A 22,242-nucleotide genomic window follows, 5' to 3' on the forward strand; every position below is an offset into this window, starting at 1 on the left:
TTTCTTTATCAATACAAATGCATCTTAGTTGTTGAAAATCATGTGCAAATTCAAGACAATGTTCTACTATGGGGGCACTAATCTTCTTGAGCTTGAGGTTGGATCTATGTTCACACATCCGTATACGAAACGGATGTATGGTCTTGCACATGCACTTTTGCACATGGACAAATAATAGCATATATAACAAAATCAGAGTTACAGGTCATAGAATGCTGCATGTGGTATGTCCTATTGTCAACAGGATTGGTGAAAGTCGAACCCTGCATGGTGATGGCACAGATGCTACATGAGCCACACTTAAAGAAACCCCGTGGGGACAAAGTATGATCCACTGTGCTAGTGCGGTACATCGAAGGGCTGAGGAGATCTTTTAAATTTTTGTCACGAGTAAAAGCAATTCTTAATGGAACATCTTGAAAGGTAGGTAAAGTTTGAATGATCTTCCAATTTTTCTTCAGGATGTTAGCAGGAATACTCCCATACGATGTAAACCGCATAACACAAGTCTGAACAGTGTCCGTATCGTCCCTTGATTTATTACTGGATAAAAGTAAATCACGGTTATAATACTTGGCTCGTTTCTGTGCGACTCATAAAACATTCTGCGGGTATCCGCAAACACTTAATTTTTCACTAAAAAGTTTCGCTTGGTTCTTATACCTCCTCACTGTTGAACAATTTATCTTTATCCGAAGAAATTGCGAAAAAGGAAGATTATTCCTTAACGCAACAGGATGACAGCTAGTATATTCCAAAATGGTGTTTCTATCCGTTGGTTTGACATGTAAATCTGTAGCAAAAGAATCCTCTAGTTGAATAACAATCACGTCTAAATAGACCACTGAGGACGAAGAAAAATGCATCGTGAATTTTATACTCTCATCACAAGAATTCAACCAAACATGGAACTGATTCAGTTCTTGTTCTGTGCCACTTCACAGCATGAAGACGTCATCTATGTAACAAAACCAGTGGAAGATTTTTGCTTGAAAAGGGAACAGTCCAGCCAAGTTTTTTCAAACGTTGCCATATATAAATTGGCAACTGAAGGAGCAAAAGTGGCACCCATCGCCACACCGATTTTCTGTTTATAGAAAGTACCATCAAACAAGAAAAAATTTTCTTTCATAGTGATTCTTGCCAACGCTGACAGGAATTCCGTAGGTATCGAATGGGGTCTTATGCGCCCCTCAAAGATGTCCTTCAATACTTGTAGCGCATCGTCTTGAGGGATAGACGTATACAGTGACACAACGTCCAAAGAATATTTAGATTTTAGCAAAGCCTTTGGCAGTGTTCAACACAGGCATCTAATAAATAAACTGAGTGCCCTCAGGATGGGCCCTAATGTGTTGAACTGGGTCAGGAACTGGTTGCATGGAAGGCGACAGAGGGTAATGGTCAATGGAGATCACTCTGAGAAAAGGGATGTTACCTGTGGTGTGCATCAAGGTTCAATTCTTGGGCCTGTTCTTTTTAACATTTTGGCAAGCGAAATTGCTGAAGGGCTGTTGGGTAAGACATTCCTGATGATGTGGATAACATGAGGAAGGACATAGCAAAGCTTGATGAATGGTCTGAAATTTGTCAGCTAAGATTTAATACTAAGAAATGCAAGGTCTTGCATTTGGGCTGCATAAACCTGAGACAACGGTACATTTTAAGGGGTGAAGAACTTTTGTGCATGAAAAAAGAGCGAAACTTGGATGTAAAAGTATGTGATGATGTTAAGGTGGCCAAACAGTTGAAAGCTAGAAGGATTCTTGGGTGCAAAGGGAAAGGTATGGCCAGTAGGAAAAAGGAGGTACTGATGCCCCTGTATAAGACTCTGGTGAGACCTCATCTAGAATATTGTGTAAAATTCTGGAAACCACATTTTCAAAAAGATATAAACAGGATGGAGTCAGTCCAGAGGAAGGCTACTAAAATGGTTGATGGTCTTTGTCATAATGTGTATAAGGACAGACTTAAATATCTCAATATGTATATTTTGGAAGAAAGGTGGGAGAGAGATATGATAGAGACATTTAAATACCTATGTGGTATAAATGTGCATGAGGTGAATCTGTTTCATTTGAAAGGAAGCTCTTGAAAATTAAGACATAGGATGAAGTTAAGAGATGATAAGCTCTGTAGTAATCTAAGGAAATACTTTTTTTTTTTTAATAGGATGGGTGGTAGAAGCATGGAATTGTCTCCAGGTAGAGGTGGTGGAGACAAAGACTGTGAATTCAAGAAAGCATGGGACAGGCACATGGGATTTCTTAGGGAGAGGAGGAGTTAAAGGATGCTGCAAATGGGCAGACTGAGATTCTTGGAGAGTGTGCAGCGGCCCAGTGTAGAAAATTGGCGGCAGGCTCTTTCAGCACTGGCTTGCGTATGGTAAGCACAGTGCTGATTAATGGAGGAAGGGGGTGGACAACAGTTCCGATCATCTTAAGTGCGAAGGAAGGAGAGCAGCGGGAAGTGGAGGAGGATAGCAGCGCCGTGGCCTTATGGTGGGGATGAAGGGGGGAGGGGTTGGAGTAGAAGGTAGCAACACTAATGGCCTTGGGGAGTTTGGAGTGAAGTGTAGCAGTGATGGTGGCCTCAGGGGAGGTTTTAGAGTGGAGGGTAGCAGTGAAGCTGATTTCGGAGGGGGGATTTTTTTGCAGGTTGGTTGAAGGTGCATGTTAACTGGGATTCTTCTGTATCATTATAACCTCTTTCTATGCTTTGTTCTAACCTGTCATTTTTTTGCCATTCATTTCTGTTTCCTTCAATCCATAGTAATTGTAAAGCACTTTCCTGTACCAATTAAAGATAGTATATTAAAAATGACCCCCCCCACACACACTTTTACAAAACTGTGAAAGCACTGAATGCTGTGCGTTGCTCTGATGCTCATAGAGTTCCAATGAGCGTCGTAGCAGCACACAACATTCCTTTGGCGGTTTTGTAAAAGAGGTGGTGGGAAGTGGGGTTGGTAAATAACCCATAAAACATAATGCATAACCATTAAAATGTATTAAATTAAGAATGGCATCCAAAGATTTTTATATATAAATAAGTACCTTAGTTGTGACCTGATTGATATAGTTCATTTTTTTATTATTACTTTTGTAAGCATTTTGCTTGTTTAAATTTCCAGAACTCTATTTGGTGCTCTTCATCTTCATCTTGGAGGAGCTCCTGAAGGTCCTGCTGGCACCGGCAAGACTGAAACTACAAAAGATTTGGCAAAAGCAGTTGCAAAACAGTGCGTAGTGTTCAATTGTTCTGATGGCTTGGATTATCTTGCTTTAGGAAAATTCTTCAAGGTCAGTGGTAAACTAAATGTTTCAAGGTTCAAGTTTATTGAAAACTTCTTATACCACCTAATCAAACCTTCTAGGCGAAGTACAAAAATGTTAAAACTGTCTATTAACTAAAATACAGTTCAAAAACACACAACACTAGGGAAAATACTAACTTTAAAAGACAAAAAAAATAAAAATTTACAGAAACAAGAGGGAAAGAATGGCTAGAACTACAATATGTAAAGAAAAAGAAAACATGTAAGGGAAAAAAACAATAGGAAGGGGAGCAGGTATTAATAATCCTTCTAGGTATTAGGTCGTCCTTAAAAGGACAGTTAGGTTTCAAAAGTGTCAAAGAAGAGAAATGTGTATTTTATACCCCAAATTGCTATTGTCAAACTCCTTCTGAAAGTCCAGATATATAATGTCGACCGGGTTACCCTTGTCTATCTGCCTGTTTACTCCCTCGAAGAAGTGCAGCAAGTTTGTCAAACAAGATCTGCCTTTGCTGAAACCGTGCTGGCTGGTCCTCATCAGACCGTGCCCGTCAAGGTGATCAGTGATGTGGTCCTTTATCAGCGCCTCTACCATCTTTCCCAGTACTGAGGTCAGACTCACCGGTCTGTAGATTCCCTGGTCTCCCCTCAAACCTTTTTTGAAGATCTGCATAACATTCGCCACCTTTCAGTCCTCCGGAATCCTTTCCGATTCGATCAACAGATTGGCTATTAGTTGAAGCAGTTCAGCTGTGGTCCATTTCAGTTCCTTGATGACCCTCGGATGGATGTTAACTGGTCCCGGGGATTTATCGCTCTTAAGCCTATCAATCTGCCTGCATACCTCTTCTAGATTGACCGTTAACCCTGTCAGTTTCCCGTTTTCACTTACAGCATATAGCCTGATGGATTCTGGTATGCTGTGTATATCCTCTTCGGTAAATACAGATGTTCAGTCTGTCAGCGATTGCTTTGTCCTCCTTTAGCGCTCCCTTTATTCCTTGGTCATCCAACGGTCCCACCGCTTCCTTCGCGTGTCGTTTCTGTTTAATATATCGAAAGAACGGCTTGAAGTTTTTTGCCTCCTTGGCTATTTTTTCCTTGTAGTCTCTTATGGCACCTGCGTTGATGTTGTTTGTGCTTATTCTTTCGGTGGCTGGCCACTAGTCAAAGAACAAATTGCTTCTCTTCTTCATCTTTTGTCAAAGTATTTTTATATTTTTCAATGAGGCTTATCTCTCATTCTGCTGCATCATTAACAGTCAGTTTGGATACAAAATTCCAAAGCTCCTTGAAAACTGGATTATCAGTTCACTCTTTGTGATGTTTCTTAAGAAATATTTTTGTTTTTGTTGATCCTCCTTCAATCATGAGATCAAAAAATGACTGTGTTCTCTGTGTTACAAGACTTTCAAAGATCACAGGCTCCATTTCATCTGTACACATAAGCCATCATGGAATGTCTGGCAATGGTGGATGCTGTAAGTTTTGCACCATTTGTAGCTTTGTTTGTAGTGTGATTCTGTTATCAAAAAGGCAAGTGCTACTAGGTGCTCGGATAGAAACCATAGATATCTGGAAATGGCTATGAGCCCCATGTTTGCAACAGTTTTATTCAAATATGTGTTGAGAGTAGACAGCAGTTCAACATCATTGTATGGAGTCCTAATACCCATTGGTGCTTCATTCCACTGTTGAACATACACAAGACTGACAAACAAAGCCGTTGTGCTGTCATCTGAAACTGTGCTCTGAATAGGAACATCCAGTCTAGCAGTTGACAGCTGAAAGAATAACTTCCCAAGGAGCCAGGTTTTGGGTGCAGATCTCAAACTAGATTATGCCATACAAACCAATTATGCACAATCACGTGCATACATAACACACAAACAAACAGTGCATGAGGTGATCTCTAAATATTGTCCAATCAAGCTGAAATTTGACACATGAGTAAAACATACCAAGTGGATAAAAATAAGCCTTGTGAAGACAAGATTTGACAAGGTTGATTTTTTTTTTTTTTATACTACTGTGAACCACCCCAATAGTTCACGGTAAGAAGCATAAATGTGTGCATTTGCCAGGAGATGCTATCTTAGGCATGCATGAGTGTGAATCATAAACGTGCCTTATTGTAGTGCATCATAGGCACATATGATGAGCGTCCATCAATCTAATTGGAGGGAGAGGAGGGGGGCAGAGAACTATCTACATGCAAGCCATACAAATGTGAAAATACAAGATATGTATGCTTTTTCTACACTGCTTCGGGCGGGGGGAGGGGCATGGTGCCCCTACCCAGTATTTTTTGTTTTTGAACTTTTAATAAATGCGCATGAGATGTTCCTTTCACACACACGCATGGTAGAGAGGGAAATGGTGACAGAGTTCAAAGAAGCGTGGGATGAACACAGAGGATCTAGAATCAGAAAATAATAGTAAATATTGAAGAACTAAGGCCAGTACTAGGTAGACTTGCACGGTAGGGGTCTCATAATCTAAAGAGAAAAATATCCAAAAACCAGCCTAAGTCGGCACTTGGACGAACATTTCCCAAATACATCCAAGTGCCGTTAATAAAAACGGGTTTTGGACATATATCTAAACGACCTAGGCCTACATAGTGCCGCTGAATGACCAAAGCTAAATGGGGCATTTCAGGAGGAGTGTCAAGAGCGGGAGTTGGGCCGGACGTGGGCCGGCTTAGACTTAGTTGTACAGCATGTATAGACTTAGTCGTACAGCATGTTATACAGCTCACGATCGATGGAACTTGGACGTTGTGACTTAGACCATGTAAAACATGATCAAAGTCACAAAAACCCACCTAAACTCACCAGATAAGCACTGAAAACACATAACACAGACCCCCACACACTACCCTACACCTAGATGAAGTGGACAACACAAATGCGATAGAGTTCAAAAACTTTCTATCCCTACTCAATTACAATCTTCCTCTACCCACACAAACACATGAAAAAGGCCATCAATTGGATGTGGTAGCCATGTCCACAAAGGATATCCCAGACCCTGCCATTTCGCTACTTAAAGGCACCTGGATTCATGATATCTGGTCTGACCATTTTACTTATTATTTCCAGCTATTCTGGTCTTATCATAAACCTAAAACACACCCAATTATAAAAAGAGAACATCACACAAGAGGCTATATTAATCCAAAAGAATTCTGGTCACAATACGAATTGCAAACAGAGATAGATGAAGGAATCGATTTTTGGGATAACTGGACGACAACCAGCACATCCATTTTAGATAAAATCGCCCCTATACATAATAGCAAAAGCAATTCAAATAAATATAACAAATGGTTTGACATCGAACTTCTAAAAATGAAACAACTAGCTAGACGACTGGAAAGAACTTGGAAAAAAACAGGAGAACTAGCCGACCGTAACAACTGGAGAGCTAACATAAAAATCTACAAACAAATGTTAAAAGACAAACGTAAAGCATTCTACTCCACTAAAATCAACTCATCTTGTAATGGTTCACAAGGAATCAATACAAAAGAGCTATTCAACCTGATCACAAATTTATTTGACACCACTCGCTACACCTCACCCACACACAACATTAAACTACCCTCTGCAAATGACTTAGCTCTGTACTTCGATTCTAAAATTAAGAACCTTAGAATCCATTGTTCAACAAACGACTCTTGTGATCATCAAATAGCGAACACCCAAGGAAATGATATACCGGCAGACATGATCTGGAGCTCCTTTCAGGATTTAGAGTGGAATGATTATATCAGATTATATAACAAATACTCTAGATCCTATTGCATTCTGGACTCATGCCCCCCAGAAATTATGAAAGCAGCACCTTTAGAATTTAAATTATCACTGATGCAATACTTGGCTTACAACCTAAACAATGGGAAGTTCCTCTCTAATAATGGTCACATTATTTATAACCCCAATTCTAAAAAATCATAAAGTATCCTCAGCCCTAATATCCAACTATAGACAGGTAGCTTCCATTCCGTTTATTATAAAAATTATGGAGGGATTGGTTCACACCCAGCTGATGGGTTATCTTGATCAATTCTCTCTCCTCCATGAAACTCAATCTGTTTTTAGGCCATTATTCAGTACGGAGACAGTAATTGCGGCTATCTTAGACAATTTGCACCTACTGTTTAGTAAAGGCCTTAATGCCCTGATAATGCAATTCGATATGAGTTCTGCCTTTGATCTAGTGGACCACATGAAACTGCTGCAATGCCTAGATGCCATTGGTATCCGGGATAAGGTGCTGAACTGGTTCCGTGGCTTCCTTATATCCCGCACCTATCAGGTTCGTTTTAATTATGAGCTTTCCGACACCTGGAGCAATCCATCCGGTGTGCCCCAAGGCTCTCCACTATCCCCATTGCTCTTCAACGTCTACATGTCCTCACTGGGCACGAAGCTAACCCAGCTGGGGATAAAACTATTTAGTTATGCAGATGATTTTACGATTATCATCCCATTCACCAATTCTGTCTCCGAAACTATTCCCAAAGCTTCAGAAGCTATAAACATGATGGAACAATGGATGACAAACTTTAGGCTCAAACTTAATTCAGATAAAACGACTTTTTTCATTGCTTCACCACATCCACTTGACATTAAATCACCCCTCTGTATCAATAACCTTAGTTACCCTATCCAGCCCTCCATAAAGATACTAGGTGTAACTCTGGATCAATGCCTAACCATGAAAGACCAAGTAGATTCCTTAATCAGAAAGGGATTTTTCACTCTCTGGAAACTCAGATCCCTTAAAGCTTATTTTGTTACATCGGTTTTTAGAATCCTTGTCCAATCCCTCGTACTAAGCCTGCTTGACTACTGTAACATCGCCTATTTGGCAATTTCCCAAAAAAATATGCGATACCTACAACTGTTGCAGAATGCGGCAGTCAGACTAATCTTTGGACTAAAAAAATTTGACCATGTGACACCCTACTACCGGCAGCTACATTGGCTGCCGATGAAGGCACGCGTAAAGTTCAAATTTGCCTGTTTCTGCTTTAAAGCATTACACGGATTTGCCCCCAAATACATTACTGACCTTTTCTCCTTCTCAACCAACAGACGCAAGAGAAGTTCACATTCCAACTTCGTTTCACCCCCAGTGAGAGGTTGCAAACTGAAAAAACACCATGAATTCCTTCTCTCACATCAAGCAGCATCATGGGGTAAAGACCTAGAACAATTACTTTCGCCCTCTACTTATGAGGTATTTAGGAAACGTCTAAACACACCTGTTCCTAAAACATCTTGACAACTGATCCACTTATCTCTTTCCTCTCAATAGCGACCTAATGTCATTTTGATCACTTTTCTCCTCAACAATGAATTTCCTGTCTAATTACTTCTCTTTCTTCTTCCCCTCTTGAAGTCAGTCAATTTGTACCTTTGCTTAATCTTTTGTAAACCGCATAGAACTTCACGGTATTGTGGTATATAAGCTATTATTATTATTATTATTTATCCCAGTGATCACCGACCCCCCCCCCATAAAAATATTAATCACACCTTTAAAATTCAGCCTCCAGACCATTATTACTTGGCCGCCTGGCATAGGAAAGCCTAGTCGTCCAGCACAGAGGCGACTTAAGCCGTCTTGAGGGTGGGTTAGAGACTCATGCAGAGGAGGACCCATGCCCATAAGCCCCTGTAATCACTGCATTGATATTGAAACATGTGCACTCCCCTATACACCCCCAAAACCCTTTTATAAGTGGCTTCTGCAGCCATAAGGGCTATTGGGGTGGTAGATAAGTGGGTCTAGGGGATTCTGGAAATGGTTTGGGGAGCTCACCATGACCTATAAGGGAGCTGTAGTGAGGAGAAGACACGGCACCCTTTTTGTGAAGTTCACAGCAGTGCCCTGTAAGGTGCCCCACTATTTAGGTGCCATGTCTGGGTGTTCAGCCCATCACTTTGCAGACCCTTCCCACATCCAACAGGGCTTGTTCTAGGCGTTTTTGACTTGGACGAAAAGTTGGACGGAAATGTGGTATAAAGATGGACGATTTAGCAGCTTGGACAATAAGATCGACAGGATGTATAATTAGACAATTTTCGAAACAAAAAAATTTTGGACGTATTTTTCTAAAATATGCCCTAGGCTGTTTTTTACTTTTGGACGACTTGCGACTTGGACGCAAACGGACTTCGACGTCCCTTTCGATTATGCCCCTCCATGTGTCTGTATATGGCCTTTGGTTGAGTATGGGCTGGGGAAAGCTTCAATGGCTGGGAGGGTGTAGATGGGCTGGAGTGAGCTTTGACATAGACTTTAACAGTTGGAACCCAAGCACAGAACCAGGTAGAGCTTTGGATTCTTGCCCAAAAATAGCTAAGAAGAAAAAATTTAAAAAAATTTAAATTGAATCAGTTTAGGCAGACTGGATGGACCATTCGGGTCTTTATCTGCCGTCATCTGCAATGTTACTATGAGACGTGCTTCTAAAACACACATATCAATGCTATAGGCACCTCCAGACCTGCCATTAGATTTGGAGCATTAAAGGCTGGCACTTCATTCTATGCATCATCAGGCAATGTCTGAACATTGCCTGGAGCACTCATTTTAATACTGATGAGCTCATTTTAATATATTTCAAAGCAATTATTGGAGGCTACTACAAAGCATGGAAAAAAATGCATTTAGCCAATTTGTGTATCGGTAGTTGAAATACTTCAATGCTAAAATGATTGGATCTAGTTTAACATTGATCATTAAAGGCATGGTAAGCTTAGAGCAGGGGTGCCCACACTTTTAAGGGCTTGTGAGCTACTTTTAAAATGACCAAATCAAAATGATCTACCAACAATAAAATAAAAAAACCCCCACAAAGCACACTGTACGCAGAGAAAATGTTAATTATCATTTATATTCCAGGCAGATCAAGGCAGATGACTTTATGCAATGTCACCTCAGTAACAACTATACAAAAATGTACATATATACCCCCTCCCTTTTTACTAAACCGCAATAGCGTTTTTTAGGGCAGGGAGAAAAATACTTGTATATCCCCTCCCCTTTTACTAAACTGTGATAGCAGTTTTTAGCACAGGGAGCTGTGCTGAATGCCCCACGTTGCTCCCGACGCTCATAGGCTCTCTGCACTAAAAAACGCTATCACGGTTTAGTAAAAGGAGGCCATAGTGCAAAATATAGACAGCAGATATAAATTCTCAAAACAGACACATTTTGGTCACTAAATTGAAAACAAAATAAATTTTTCCTACCTTTGTTGTCTGGTTATTATTCAAATCATTTTGGTCCCAGGCTCTGGTTGTCTTCTGATAACTTGCTTGCCAGGGTCTCCTGCCCATTTGTCATTTTCTTCTTTCTCCGTGCTAAACATCCATCTTCCATCTCTCTCCTCCCCTTCCGTTTCCCTTCCCTCTCCCAGAAGTCTGGCATCTTTCCTTTTTTTCATCTCCAACCCCAGATCCAACTTTTCTCAACTACCATTTCATCCTTCATCTCTCCATGCTTCCTCATCACCCCAGGGTGCACCATCTCTCCCTTTCTCTTCCCAGCTACCCTCCTATCAGTATCTCTATCACCCCCTCCACACCATCCCTTGTGTCCAACTTCTTCACTTTCTGTTCCTTCCCTCCCTAAATCCCATTGTCCACCATCTCTCTCCCTCTCCTCTGTTTATAGACCCATTATTTCTTCCCGCCAAAGTCTGGCATATGCACATCTCATTAAACCCCCTTCCCTCCCTATGTGTATTTCTACACCAGGTCACCCCTTCCCCCATGGTCCTGTCCCACCCGAAGGCCTGTACCATCCCCCCTGAAGGCCTGCCTGTTCCCCCCCTGAAGGCCTGCCTGTCCCCCCTGAAGTCCTGCACTCCACCCCTGAAGACCTGGTCCCCCGAAGGCCTGCACCCCACTCCGAAGGCCTGTCCCCCCTGAAGGACTGCCCCCCTTGGAAGGCCTGCGTGTTCCTCCCTGACTTTCCACACATCTATTTATCTAATTCCAGCAGGGAGCAGCTTTCTGAGAGGATCGCTGGTACTTTAGCAATCCTTGCAGGTTGCCATAGGCCTCAGGAGCTGTGTGAAGACAAGACCCTATATCCTTTTACCTGCCCTACACAAAAGTTGCATGAATACCTTCTATATTTGTTGAAGTCAGATCTTAAGACCAACTCTATGAGTTCACCTTAGCGCAGTCAAAGCTTATAAACGTGTAGAGGGTAAGCTTTTCTCTGCTCAGCCTTTAGTTTGCTTCATGATGGGCTTGCTTCTGCTGAAACTTCCTACACTATCATGGGATGTCAGTGAAGCCCAATCTATGTTCCATCCAAGCTCAGGCCCCCTTGCAAATATGCACTACTTTCACAAGTAATGCACATAGAAATGGAAGCGTTTAAGTTATAGTCTTTCTCCCTTAATGTGTCTGAAATGGGAAAATCCATGCATTATTCCCTTGATGCATTTCAGTATGACCTCTCTCTATGTGGATGAACCTAGGGCATTTGTATCTGTATATGCAAATGGTTTGCAGCTTCCACACTTGCAGCTCCCAGTACACAACATGGCACAGTGAGTAAAAGGCTGACAGACTGTATAACAAGATCAGGGGGCAGGGGAAGTGTCTTTAAAAGTGGATTTTTTTGGGGTTATGGGATTAGTGCCAGATTCCCTCACCTCTAAAATCCCCAAATCACTAGTTTTTGGACCCAGTGCAGCTTCCCCAGGCCGTTTTTGGCACTAAAATCACTGCCATGGCAGTCATCTTGGATTTCCCAAATTGAAAATAAAAGCGCCTATCTATCTCAAAATATCTCAATTTTTTTTTTCAAACAGGTGTAATGGATACTTTGGATTCATCAAAACAAACAAAAAAAAAATTGACCCGGAGAGTCCACAGAGAAAAATGTTCGAGAAACTAACTGGAGAGACGATGTTCCTGAAATGGTCTTTATTTAAAATGCATAAATGTATAGCAATCCACATAAATACCTTAAGAACCTAGTCCGCTGGGAGCACTGGACCCAACATGGTTCGTGTTTTGACAAACGAGTCTACCTCAGGGGTCCCTGCTAGTCCTAGAGTGGAGGATATGTGGAAAAGCAATTGCATAGAAGCTCTGCATGAAAAGTGCTTCAATAACCAAATGAAAAGGATTCATGCCAGATTTAGGATGGATTTCTATCTGAGGATTGCCCGTTTCTCACCCGCCACATGGTGTGTAAGGAGGGGCGGGAGCTGATGACTTAGCCTCCCCTAATCCCTCCTATTTTCCCTCTCATTGAGACATTACCAAAATGTTCACAGTGAGTACAAGCACAGCAGCAGAAGGGGGATAGCCTCAAAAAGTAGAACAGCACAAAACAGAGGCAAGAGAGATGTCTATACCAACTACCAGTTACATTTATTAGAACAACAATGGTCTAACACAAAAGTCCTAGATCATATAACGTCCCAAATTATGGAATCCAATAAAGCCCCAAACTAGGGAATCCTAAGAAAGTCCCAACAAGGATCCAAGTTTCGGCAATTAATGCTGCCTTCTTCAGTGGACACCAATTCAGTGATATGTGACAAACAAAATAGCCTTGTCAGTGGTGTTTTGGCATCTCTGTGTAGAAACACAATAAACCAGACCATTGGGAGTTCCTGGAGGGTCCTCTTCAAGTGGCCAAATCCATGGCAAAGCTCTATCTGATGGATGTGGAATTTAACCAGCTCTTTATTCTCCTGAAAGTGGTTTCACAATTGGCACAGGTTACAAAGCATATTTCCCTTCCCAGTGCAGGTGACATGGTATTAAAGATGCCCAGGGCCACAGGTTGGATTAATAAAAGCACCACAGCTGCTCATGCAGAGGTAGCCAGGTTTTTGAAGAGCGCTGTAGGCCTCCATCCTCTAGGGTGTCAGCCTTTTGCAATGTAAAATCTTAATCTGGTCCTCCAGACACTGGCCAGAGTGCCCTACGAACCTCTGGACCAAGCTTCCCTGATGGACCTCACCATCATGATGGTGTTTGTGGTAGTGATTACCTCATCCTGAATAGTTTTTTAACTTCAGGCTTTGTCCTGCAGAGATCCATTTCTCAGAATTTCAGATTCAGGTATGGTCTTACACACAGTCACATCTTTCTTACTTACAGCTTTCACATCAGCCAAGAAGTCTGCTTACTTGTCTTCATGCCTTCAAGATTGAGAAAAAGTGATAGGTGTTGAAATTGTTGGATGTTCGCAGACTCTTACTGCAGTATCTAGAGGTTATGAACAAATTTTGATTGGCAGATCATCTGTTCATATTGGCTGGAGCTGCCCATAAAGGTCAACCATCCTCAAAAGCAACCATTTCAAGATAGATCCATGTGGCTATTTCTTCATCCTATATCAGATGTAGAAAACATCCATCTATATCCATAAAGACATACTCTACTAGAAATGTAGCTTCCACAATGGGCGGAATCTTCAGCAGTGTCCACAAAAGAAATCTGTAGATCTGCCACTTACTCTTTTCTCCATGCATTCATGAAGTTTTGTAGGGTAGATGTGGTGGATGAACAGAACTCCACATTTGGATCTTCAGTTCTGACAGTAGGCTCAGTTGTCCCACCCTAAACTTAGGGGACTGCTTTGATATGTCCCACAATTTCAGGAATGGAGTGTTTGTAGCAATAGAAGGAAAGATTAGGCTCTTACCTCATTAATCTTCTTTCTAGTAGACAGACACTCCATTCCTGAAGCCTACCCTGTCAGATGTTTATTTGCCTGCTTACTGCCTCAGAGGTGCCAGGGAATCCAGACATCTTGTTTCTTTCTTTTGTCCAGCTTTGACAAGAATAGAGGACTTGACTGCCATGTTGAAGAAACTAGGGTGCATCTATAAAATCTCCCACACTCTTAGTGAAGGTTGTGCTCAAGTTGGTGACTTGTTTGTTTTGCCTTGTAATGTATTGCAAATGGTTATGTTTGTTTATCTGTTTTCTTTTTAATGATATGAGCAGAACAGACATGTCTTTTGTGGAGTGTCCCTGTACTCCTCCTTATTCTATTTTATCTCCAGGACTAATCTTTTGCTTTGTTACAAACTGAAGATGGAAGGATGGGCAAAAGAATGCTAATGAAGCTCCCTACAAGAATTCTCACGAGAAGAGTGTTGTAACTACAGGCTTTGTCTTGCAGAGATCCATTTCTCAGAATTTCGGATTCATGTGTGGTCTTACACACAGTTACATCTTTCTTACCGAAAGGGGCTACCCACAGGTTCAGGAATGGAGTGTCTGTCTACTAGGAAGAAGATTAACAAGATAAGAACCTAATCTTTCCATGTAGTTGAACCTGATGTGTAGCTCCCCATGGAAGGGCAGGACAGTTTTCCGATAGCCAGTTTACCTTCCTTCATGAACATTGGCACTGTAAATATTTTCATAAATCAAAATGATTGTCACTTTTCTGCAAAAATACCATAGGCACCACAGATTTGAATCAGAGCAATGGCTGCTCATCATCCAAATATGTTTGAGCTACATATTATCAGATCAAAACCTGAAGTTATCTTGAAGTTTGATCATCTCTAATATAAAAGCGGTATGAACTAAATTTAGCCAGCTATGAGTGGACAAAATTAACTGGACAAAATCCTTGAATGTGGACCTCACTGTTTATTTTACTGATAGTGGAAACAAAAATAAATTTGAATTGACAGCTACTGTGTTACTACCTGCTAACATGCATTAGCACGTTATTTACTGTATATATCTTTTTATGTAATGGGATCTATTTATTAATAGGATATGTTAACTTAATTAGTGTCTATTACCACAGTAATACATTTCAATTAATCTAGCCCTTAATGTAATGTTTTTTTGTACAACAGAAATAATTTGTATTCCAGAAGTATACATTGTATATGCTACAGTGAATAATCTGTTAACTGTCTGAAACTGGAATTTGAACAACTTTCTTCCAGGGACTACTGTCTTGTGGAGCCTGGGCTTGTTTTGATGAATTTAACAGAATTGACCTTGAAGTACTTTCTGTGGTTGCCCAACAAATTCTCACTATCCAAAGAGGTAACAAGCTATTTTGACTCTCTTCATTAGCTGAAATCCATCTTTATCTAAAAGTCCAGATGGAATGCAATTCTGATTTTTTTTTTTTTTTTAGGCATTAATTCAGGGTCTGATATATTAATATTTGAAGGAACTGAACTGAAACTGGATCCTACATGTGCTGTTTTCATAACAATGAATCCAGGGTATGCTGGGCGTTCAGAACTTCCAGATAACCTTAAGGTATGAAGTTTAATGCTCTATAAAATTCCATTTTCCTTCCACATCCTGGTTCAAATTTTATTCAACTTTTATTTCACCACATCAACATTAACATTCCTTGTACACATACTATAACATGCTCTATTAGCATCTTATTCCTCATCTAGTACCAACTCTTAACATTTATCTAATAAAAGTAGTTCTGAGGTAACATTGTTCCTCGGTCTCTTCCTATCAATACAGTCTAACCCAGTGGGGGTCAATTACAGTCATTTGACCAGTTCGGCATGAACACAAATACCTTTTTTTTTTTTGCCATTTTTATTAAAGAGTCAACAAGAGAAACAAGCATAGTACAAGGATGAAATACGCAAACAATCAAAGGCATCCATGAAAAGAAAAATACCTTTCTTATTCAAATTTAACAGCTTACAGTACTCCAGTCCAAGTTGTCCCACTCCTCAATTATACCACAAAGAGTGAGCCTTCTTCACAAGAACCCCCTCCCCTAAAAAGGGTGCTGGTCACACTACAGAATTTCCTGGTATAGTGCCTGTCCATTACCTCCACAAAATATTTATGTACAGTCCAGCCAATCTGTCAGTCCTGTCACTGCTGCTGAATTTTTCCTCTGTAGCTGGCATCTTCCAGGCTGTAGTCTCTATAGTTTGTATCAGGTCTCATATTGTTAAAGATCTGTTCTCTTACTGAGACCTCCCTTTGGGCCTCAACCATGACCTTAACATGTAGAGGTACCACAACTTCCACAAGTCCCTCACTAAGAATTGGAGGTAGCACTCCGCTTGACTCAGTCTGAGAAGTTTCTCCTCTCCAGGCTTCCCAGGTTCCACCAAGGCTTCTGATACAGAGTGGTCCAACCTTAGGGTTTCAATCCCCTTAACCAGACTCCCATTAGCTGATGTGCAACCGGTCTTGATTCACTACTTTCCAGGCTAGTTTCTTCCCTGGTCCCATAGCCAGATATCTCTTCTCTTCCTGATATGGAGATTTCGGTTTGCTTACATTCTCCCACTGTAAGAACTTCTTTTTGCAAGTACCGCAACACAGTTGTTTAAGGAGATTGGCTCTATGGGTGCCACATCCATTGCATACAATATGGCCCAAGAGGTTCCTAACCTCAACTGCGATCTCAATTGAGATGGGTCAATTATGGCTGTTTGCTCATCCTCATGGATTGGGCATAGCTCTCTCCACTCTGACTCTTTACATGTGAATTCTCTACTCAGGTGTGGTTCCAGTCTACCACTTCCACTCTCTCCCCAGAACTTCCCTCCTGTGTTCCACTAACATCACATCCGTCATCTCATAATTGCCTGAATCTAGGCGGACAGCTCCTTCTCTTCCTCCGCCACTGACAGTTCCCACTGGTGGAAAAAAAGTCATCCCCTCCTCTTCTGTCATTTTCTATAATATCAATACTCAAAGTCTCTGGGGAAGTCTCTTCCCATAGTCTTTTAACTCACCGAACACCCCAGAGGCAGGTCAGTTTACTCCTCCATTTGGTGTCTCCACTCCCTGGTCTCTCTGGAATTCATGCTCCTTATGCCCCATGTTTCAGGCACCATTTTAATGTAACCCCAGCTTCCTACTCTGCACTTGCCATGTGGGGCTCTGGCAAGCTTCTCGGGGTCAGCACCACCACCGGTTCCGCAAACAGTGCTCATAAAAAGAAGTTATTTCTCTCACTTGCAGACACTCACTGCCTCACAGGTCTTGCTAAGCTTGGTATAGGCCGGGGCCAGATAACTCCAGTAGGCTCAAGGAGACATAATTCCAGGGTTTAGTCATCACACTCAGGTCAGATTGTGCTCTCACCCTGAAGAAACAGCCAAGTCCAAGGTATAACTGAACAAACTGGAGCTTTTTTATTTAACTTGCTGTTGAATTAATTGCAGAACTATGTACAGTTCTTCAGATATATACGCAGTCCCCTTAGGGACCAAAAAGGGGTCTCCCTCAGATTACAGGGATTTGGTAGGAGAATTATGATAACAAAGCACTTAGACTTTTCTTTCTCAATTTGGGTAGTCAAGTTCAATCTCTGTTTCCTCCCAGGCACCAGTTAAGAGTCTTCCTCTGCACTAGGTCTTTGGCAGGAGAAATGGGATCAACCAAAAGCCTTGAGTTTACTCTACACTCCCACTGAGGAAAAGGGTTCTGTAGCCATATCTCTATGCTTGATGACCACCTGAAAATCCCCCACCACTGTTCTACCAGCAGAGGTATTGTCCAGGTAGGGGGAGGTCACAGAAGTGCAAGAGTTTTTGAAATGGAAACTGCAGTTCCTGAAGTGGGAAAAGAGGCTCATTGTGATGGTGGACAAGGAACTGGGATCTGTAGGAATTCCACCCTCTCTGGCACAAGAAGAGTAGGTAGATTATGTCAGTGGCCTCAATGTCAACTGCCAGTAGGGGTTCCCATCCTCCCACTGCTGAAGATGCAGTCTATGTCACAGTGATATAGCAGGAAGTGGAGATAGAGGTTCCTAACTCCACCAGCAAAGATGTAGCTCAGAAGGAAAGAGGGGTTAGAGAGGAAAAAGGACAGACATAAAGGGGATAAGAAAAAAGAAGAAAGGAAGAATTGATTCACATTCTCCATACCGTTCTTCCATACTCACCCCCTTGCACACCTCCTGTATTCACATATTCCCATAGTTATCCTTGCACTCAAATCCTTGAAATCTCTCTAGCACTCAGACACACCAAACACTCCCTCACACTCACATGAACAATCACCACACACATATGCAGAGCCACACTCCACTGCACTCTCTTACCTCCCCTCACCTTCAAATGAGCTATTCTAACAGTCTTACACTCATAGATATCTCACCCACTCAGTAAAATGGGCCTTTGTGTAATGTATACTTTTCAACTTGTTTTCCCTTTCTTCTGTAAAATGCAAGACGTAGTTAATATAAAAGTAAAATGCTGGAATATTTAGGAACTGGATGATAGAGTGATTTATTTGGGCAGGAAAGGCTTCAGTCCACTTAAATTGTGGTGAGCTGCCTAAACACCAATATTCAGTGGCACTAAACTGGGCAGTTTTACTGAATATTGTCTCTGAGTGTGCATCTTAAAAGTGGGCAGGCCAGGGGTGGTACAAGGGGCAGCACTGAGGAGAAGCTAGCATTCTGTGGGTGCCAGCAATATTCAATGCTGGGACTTGCATAGCTAACTCGGACAAGTTAAGACAGCTCAAAGATTGTTCTAATTTGGTTAGGTTAGATATACCAGCCCTGGACTTGCGTAACTAATTTTTTTGTTTTGATGCCTCTGATCCCCCTTCGAGCCCCCATAGCATCTCCCCTCCCTTTTCCCCCAAGCCCACCACCATTCAGAACATACACTTCTGAATATCCCCCCAACCCCCCACAGTGTAGGTAGGCCCTCCTGGGCCAACTTAGGTCTCTGGTGGTCCAGTAGGGTTGATGGGGCAGGAGTGAGGCCCACTCCCTCTTGCCTCTTGTTGCTGCATTCAGAAAATGTCTGCTGTGATTTCCTGTGGCAACCTCATGGTGCTACACAAATATTGAGAGCTACCATGAGAGGTTGCAGCAACCATTTTCTGGATGCAGCTGCAAGGGAAAAGAGGAAGTGGGCCTTGCTTCTGACCCCACCAGACTACCAGAGAGCTAAGTAGGCCTAGGGGAGCTTACAAAGATGGTGAGGATAGGGAGGGTGTTTGGGACGGGTATTCTGAATGGCGGCAGGTTTGGGAAGGCTGCCCAGAAAGAGAAGGCTTGCTTCATAGGCTCATGGGGGAGGAAAGTAAAAGCCCTAGCCAATATTCAGCCGGGGCTGACATAACTGTCTTATGTGAGCCCTGGCTAAATTTCGAGTCTAGATCAATAATAGACCTAATAAAGAACTACCGTATTGTACCACTTCCTGACTGTCAACATCTCTTACACCTGACTCCTATGTTTAGATTTTTGTTCTCATTGTAGAAACGTTTATCAGGTTTGCCCCTAGTGAATATCGGTTTGCCCATGTAAGCTCCTAATGGGCACTGCAGGACAAACTAGCTCTGGATATTAAGTGCCAGTGCCCACACTTCATCCAGCACTGAATATCTGGAGCTAAGTTAGCTGGTAATGGTCCGCATTTAAAAACTAGTGCCTACTGTTGCCATATGAATATTGGCCAGGAAGTTTTTAATTAAGAACATAAGAACATAAGAATTGCCGCTGCTGGGTCAGACCAGTGGTCCATCGTGCCCAGCAGTCCGCTCTTGCAGCGGCCCCCAGGTCGAAGACCTGTGCCCTAACCGAGACCAGCCCTACATGCATTCGTTCTGGTTCAGCAAGAACTTGTCCAACCTTGTCTTGAATCCCTTGAGCGTGTTTTCCCTTATAACAGACTCCGGGAAAGCATTCCAGTTCTCCACCACTCTCTGGGTGAAGAAGAACTCCCTTACGTTCGTACGGAATCTATCCCCTTTTAATTTCAGAGAGTGCCCTCTCGTTCTCTCTATCCTGGAGAGGGTGAACAACCTGTCTTTATCCACTAAGTCTATTCCCTTCATTATCTTGAATGTTTCGATCATGTCTCCTCTCAGTCTCCTCTTTTCAAAGGAGAACAGGCCCAGCTTCTCTAATCTCTCACCGTATGGAAACTCCCCCAACCCCTTAACCATTTTAGTCGCTCTTCTCTGGACCCTTTCGAGTAGTACCATGTCCTTCTTCATATATGGCGACCAGTGCTGGATGCAGTATAACAGGTGAGGGAGTACCATAGCCCGGTACAGTGGCATGATAAGCCTCTCTGATCTGTTCGTGATCCCCTTCTTAATCATTCCTAGCAATCTGTTCGCCCTTTTCACTGCCGCTGCGCATTGTGCAGATGGCCTCATTGACTTGTCGACCAATACTCCCAGGTCTCTTTCCTGGGAGGTCTCTCCTAGTACTGCCCCGGACATCTTGTATTCGTGTGTGAGATTTTTGATACCAACATGCATTACCTTACACTTATCCACATTGAACCTCATTTGCCATGTCGCTGCCCATTTCTCGAGCGTGGTTATGTCACGTTGCAGATCTTCACAATCCCCCTGCGTCCTCACTACTCTGTATGGCTTCGTGTCGTCTGCAAATTTAATCACTTCACTTGTCGTACCCATTTCCAGATCGTTTATGAATATGTTGAAGAGCATAGGTCCAAGTACTGAGCCCTGCAGTACCCCACTGGTGACATTCTTCCAGTCTGAGTATTGTCCATTTACCCCCACTCTCTGTTTCCTATCTGCTAGCCAGTTTTTAATCCAGCTGAGTATTTCACCCTCTATTCCATGGCTCTCAATTTTTTGAAGTAGTCGTTCGTGCGGAACCTTGTCGAATCCCTTCTGAAAATCCAGATATACATTGTCGACTGAGTCTCCCTTGTCTGTCTGCTTGTTTACCCCCTCGAAAAAGTGCAGCAAGTTCGTCAAGCAAGATCGTCCTTTGCTGAAGCCATGCTGACTGGTCCTCATCAGTTTGTATCTATCAAGCTGATCAATGATGCGGTCTTTTATCAGTGCCTTTATCATCTTTCCCGGTACCGAAGTCAGACTCACTGGTCTTTAGTTTCCCGGATCTCCTCTCAAACCTTTTTTGAAGATTAGCGTAACATTCGCCACCTTCCAGTCTTCCGGAATCCTTCCCGATCTAATCGACAGATTGGCTATTTGTCGAAGCAGTTCAGCTATAGTTCCTTTCAGTTCTTTAATGACCCTCGAATGGATGCCATCCGGTCCTGGGGATTTGTCGCTCTTGAGCCTATCAATCTGCCTGCATACTTCTTCTAGACCAGGGGTGCCCAATAGGTCGATCGCGATCGACCGGTAGCTCGCCAAGGCAAAGTGAATCGATCATCCAGGACTCACTTTGCCTTGGCGATCTATCGGGCCTATCAATCTTCCTCTCCCCGACGTCAATTCTGCCGTCGGAGAGGAAGTTCGGGCCAGCCAATCACTGCCTGGTTGGGCGGAACTTCCTCTCCGACGGCAGAATTGACGTCGGGGAGAGGAAGATTGATCGGCCCGAAGCAGAGAGAGCATGGGGCGGTGTCAGCGTCAGGGCCTGTTATCCATTGGTGGCATTTGGGTCCTGTTCCCCGATGGCAGCGGCAGTGGCTTGGGGAAGGGCAGGGAGAAAGAAAGAAAGGGGGCAGGCAGGGAGACAGAAGGAAAGAAGAGAAACAGAAAAAAAGAAAGGGGGCATGAAGAGAGAAAGAAAGAAAGGTCAGGGAGAGAGGAAGAAAAAGTTGGGGGAGGGAATGAGGTGTGGAGGAGAGGAAGCATACAGGCTGAAAGAAAGATTGGATGCACAGTAAGAAGAAGAAAGTGCAACCAGAGACTCATGAAATCACCAGACAAGGTAGGAAAAATGATTTTATTTTAAATTTAGTGATCAAAATGTGTCTAAATTTATATCTACTGTCTATATTTTACAATATGGTCCCCTTTTACTAAACCGCAATAGTGGTTTTTAGTGCAGGGAGCCTATGAGCGTTGAGAGCAGCGCTGGGCATTCAGCGCAGCTCTCTGCGCTAAAAAATGCTATTGTGGTTTAGTAAAAAGGGAGGGGGTGGGTATTTGTCTATTTTTATATGGTTGTTACTGAGTGACAGTGCATAGAGTCATCTGCTTTGACCTCTTTGAAAACCCCCCAGAATAGGAATG

The 22,242-nt window shown here is 42.5% G+C and overlaps 1 protein-coding gene across 1 annotated transcript in view; it reads left to right on the plus strand.

The window, feature by feature from the left end:
- Positions 1 to 22,242, plus strand: part of DNAH7 (dynein axonemal heavy chain 7) — a 707,015-nt gene that overhangs the window by 281,474 nt on the left and 403,299 nt on the right. The window contains exons 21-23 of the mRNA XM_033944671.1: positions 3,134 to 3,302; positions 15,249 to 15,351; positions 15,446 to 15,573. Coding sequence (XP_033800562.1) covers positions 3,134 to 3,302; positions 15,249 to 15,351; positions 15,446 to 15,573 — 400 coding nt within the window. The remainder of the gene's footprint in view (positions 1 to 3,133; positions 3,303 to 15,248; positions 15,352 to 15,445; positions 15,574 to 22,242) is intronic.

The sequence above is a fragment of the Geotrypetes seraphini genome, chromosome 5, assembly GCF_902459505.1.
Source record: "Geotrypetes seraphini chromosome 5, aGeoSer1.1, whole genome shotgun sequence".
Taxonomy (NCBI): Eukaryota; Metazoa; Chordata; class Amphibia; order Gymnophiona; family Dermophiidae; genus Geotrypetes; species Geotrypetes seraphini.